Source organism: Colobus angolensis, unplaced genomic scaffold (assembly GCF_000951035.1).
Source record: "Colobus angolensis palliatus isolate OR3802 unplaced genomic scaffold, Cang.pa_1.0 Scaffold43, whole genome shotgun sequence".
In the NCBI taxonomy this organism is placed as follows: domain Eukaryota; kingdom Metazoa; phylum Chordata; class Mammalia; order Primates; family Cercopithecidae; genus Colobus; species Colobus angolensis.
Window position 1 is genome coordinate 2,558,278 of NW_012117710.1, and position 753 is coordinate 2,559,030.

The following is a 753-nucleotide window of genomic DNA, read 5'->3' on the forward strand; positions in this document are numbered from 1 at the left end:
TTTTTGAGACAGGGTCTCTATAGCCCAGGCTATTTTTCTATTTCAGGAGAGATGGGGTTTCACCATGTTGGCCAAGCTGGTCTTGAACTCCTGACCTCGGGCGATCCACCCACTTTGGCCTCCCAAAGTGCTGGGATTACAGGCGTGAACCACCTCACTCGGCCATTTTTCTTTTTTTCCTTTTTCGCCATCGCCAGGCTGGAGTGCAGTGGCACAATCAGCTGATTGCTGCCATAACCTCTGGGTCTCAAGTGAACCTTCCACCTCAGCCTCCTGAGTAGCTGGGACTACAGGTGTGCACCACCATGCCGGGACTAATTTTTTTTTTAATTTTTAGAAACTTTTTTTAGAGATGGCATCTCACTATATTGGTTAGGCTGGTCTCGAACTCCTAGGCTCAAACAATCCTCCTGCCTCAGACTCCCAAAGTGCTGGGATGACAGGTGTGGGCCACCAAGCCCGGTCTCTATGTCTTTCTGATTTAAACAAATAAATGAAAGTTACTACCCCATGGCTCCAAGGCCAAAGCTTCTAGCTTCTGCAACACCAAAGCGTGCTGACCAGCCAGGAGGCACCGACGGCTGACCGTGAGTCGCCGTCTTCACCTGGCTTAAGGGGTGTCCCGGGAAAATGGCACAGGCCGGTCCCGGGAGCCAGAACCCACTCGACAGCCTAGGAAGCGTGGGCAATGGAGCTATCCCGCCCACGAAACGAACTCTCGCCCCCGGCTCGCCTCTGGCGCCTCGGATCTGC

General features: G+C 53.3%; 2 protein-coding genes across 2 annotated transcripts in view; one reads left to right on the forward strand and one right to left on the reverse strand.

Annotated features, from left to right (window-relative positions):
* The window catches only part of FTSJ2 (FtsJ RNA methyltransferase homolog 2 (E. coli)), an 11,898-nt gene extending 11,152 nt beyond the window's left edge, over positions 1-746 (reverse strand). Inside the window, exon 1 of the mRNA XM_011956964.1 lies at positions 508-746. Within this exon, the coding sequence (XP_011812354.1) occupies positions 508-512 (5 nt within the window). The 5' untranslated portion in view covers positions 513-746. The remainder of the gene's footprint in view (positions 1-507) is intronic.
* NUDT1 (nudix (nucleoside diphosphate linked moiety X)-type motif 1) overlaps positions 1-753 on the forward strand; it is a 19,824-nt gene that overhangs the window by 7,611 nt on the left and 11,460 nt on the right. The window lies entirely within an intron of this gene.